This window comes from Octodon degus, unplaced genomic scaffold (assembly GCF_000260255.1).
Source record: "Octodon degus isolate 3935 unplaced genomic scaffold, OctDeg1.0 scaffold00038, whole genome shotgun sequence".
Lineage (NCBI taxonomy): Eukaryota > Metazoa > Chordata > Mammalia > Rodentia > Octodontidae > Octodon > Octodon degus.
Window position 1 is genome coordinate 15,640,242 of NW_004524614.1, and position 1,509 is coordinate 15,641,750.

Sequence of the window (1,509 nt, forward strand, 5' to 3'; positions counted from 1 at the left end):
ATAAAGAAGGTATCAGAGAAATAAATACCTGTACTCTTAAAATGAAATTTCATAACAATCAAGTGCAAAATTTACAAAATAAAAACAAATGATGCGTAAAACAAAAACAAAAAAACAAAACAAAAAAAAAAAGAAATTCATTTGTGTTATATATGCCTTATGGGTACAGACTGAAGGAAATTTTATAGAGTATTTTAAAATAATTTTGTGCAGAACACTAAGTTTTATGCTGTGGAATTTCCTACTGATGGCATTATGTTGGCAGTCACAATTTTGTATTTTGTATTTCTGGATTAGGAATGGTTGACCAGTACAGCATTTAAATGCGCTAAGATGAAATGTCTAAAGGCAAGTTCACTGGTAAAAAAAAAAAAAAAAAAAAAAAATCATCATTTTGAAAAGCCTTCCTTATAACTACACGGCAAACTTTAATCTTATAATTCTGTCTTTAAAAAAAAAATAGAAGCACTGACAGTCTAAGGCAAAGTGAAATCTACATCCTTCCTGTATATCTTTAAAAAAAAGAACTCTGAAATGAGCTAATCTTTCATAAACCTTAAGAATGTTTACAGGAGATTTAATGAAACCTATTTTTAAGAGATTAAACATAAGAGCTTATTTCTTATAGAAAAGGAAGTGAGAAGAGCTGGTGACTCATGCCAGCTAGTAAAACTTACCTTAGCAATGGAGTCTTTTTCCAAATGAGCTCGAGATCCACATGCAATAGCCATTTGATCCTGAAAGCAATGAAATAGTTCTTCAATATTTAAGCAGCACTTATAAATGAATATTTTTATTTCCAATGTCAATGTCTCATTTTTAGAAACATTTAAAAATTTAAAATATTTTATTTAAAGGTTAGCCTACAAAAGAAATGGTTAACACTTGTTACTTCTGACAATAACTGAGGTAGAACAGGTTTCATTATGTATCTTTTTATACTACCTGAATTCTGAGCAATTCACAGAAATAAAATTGGAAAATGTTCCTGATAAAGGAAGGGGCCAGTATATAAACCTACAAACACATGACAAAGCTTAGCCACTTACGGGTACCCCGCACACCACTTGGGCAGTTCGCTTATGTACTGACTATCTCTCCCATGTTCCTCACCATGTGCCATTTCAGCCAGTTGATTCTTGTACTGAGTAAATTTGATAAAATTGTGGTTTTTACATTTCCTGTTATATTATCTTATGAAAATTAATAAAAAAAAATGCAACTTTTGGTCTCCTGTATTTAACTAGTTGGACTGGTAAGTGGCTTTAACAAAAGTCATGTATTCTCATGATTTTGAAGCAGTCACTGTGTGGCAACATCTTGTACATTTCCCACGTTCAAAATCATTGGTTGAACTTGATGAAAAATACCTGTTCCTTATTATGCTTAAGATGTTTGAAATGTAGTGAGATAGCGAGGTTAAGCTTGATAGCCTAAATCGTTTGATAATAACAATAAGCTTGTCTTCTGGATGGTTAACAACCTAAGTTTGCAGACCAAAATTAGAGA

General features: G+C 31.3%; 1 protein-coding gene across 1 annotated transcript in view; it reads right to left on the reverse strand.

Moving 5' to 3' along the window:
* Alg5 (ALG5, dolichyl-phosphate beta-glucosyltransferase) overlaps nt 1-1,509 on the reverse strand; it is a 50,144-nt gene that overhangs the window by 17,038 nt on the left and 31,597 nt on the right. Inside the window, exon 7 of the mRNA XM_004631093.2 lies at nt 678-737. Within this exon, the coding sequence (XP_004631150.1) occupies nt 678-737 (60 nt within the window). The remainder of the gene's footprint in view (nt 1-677; nt 738-1,509) is intronic.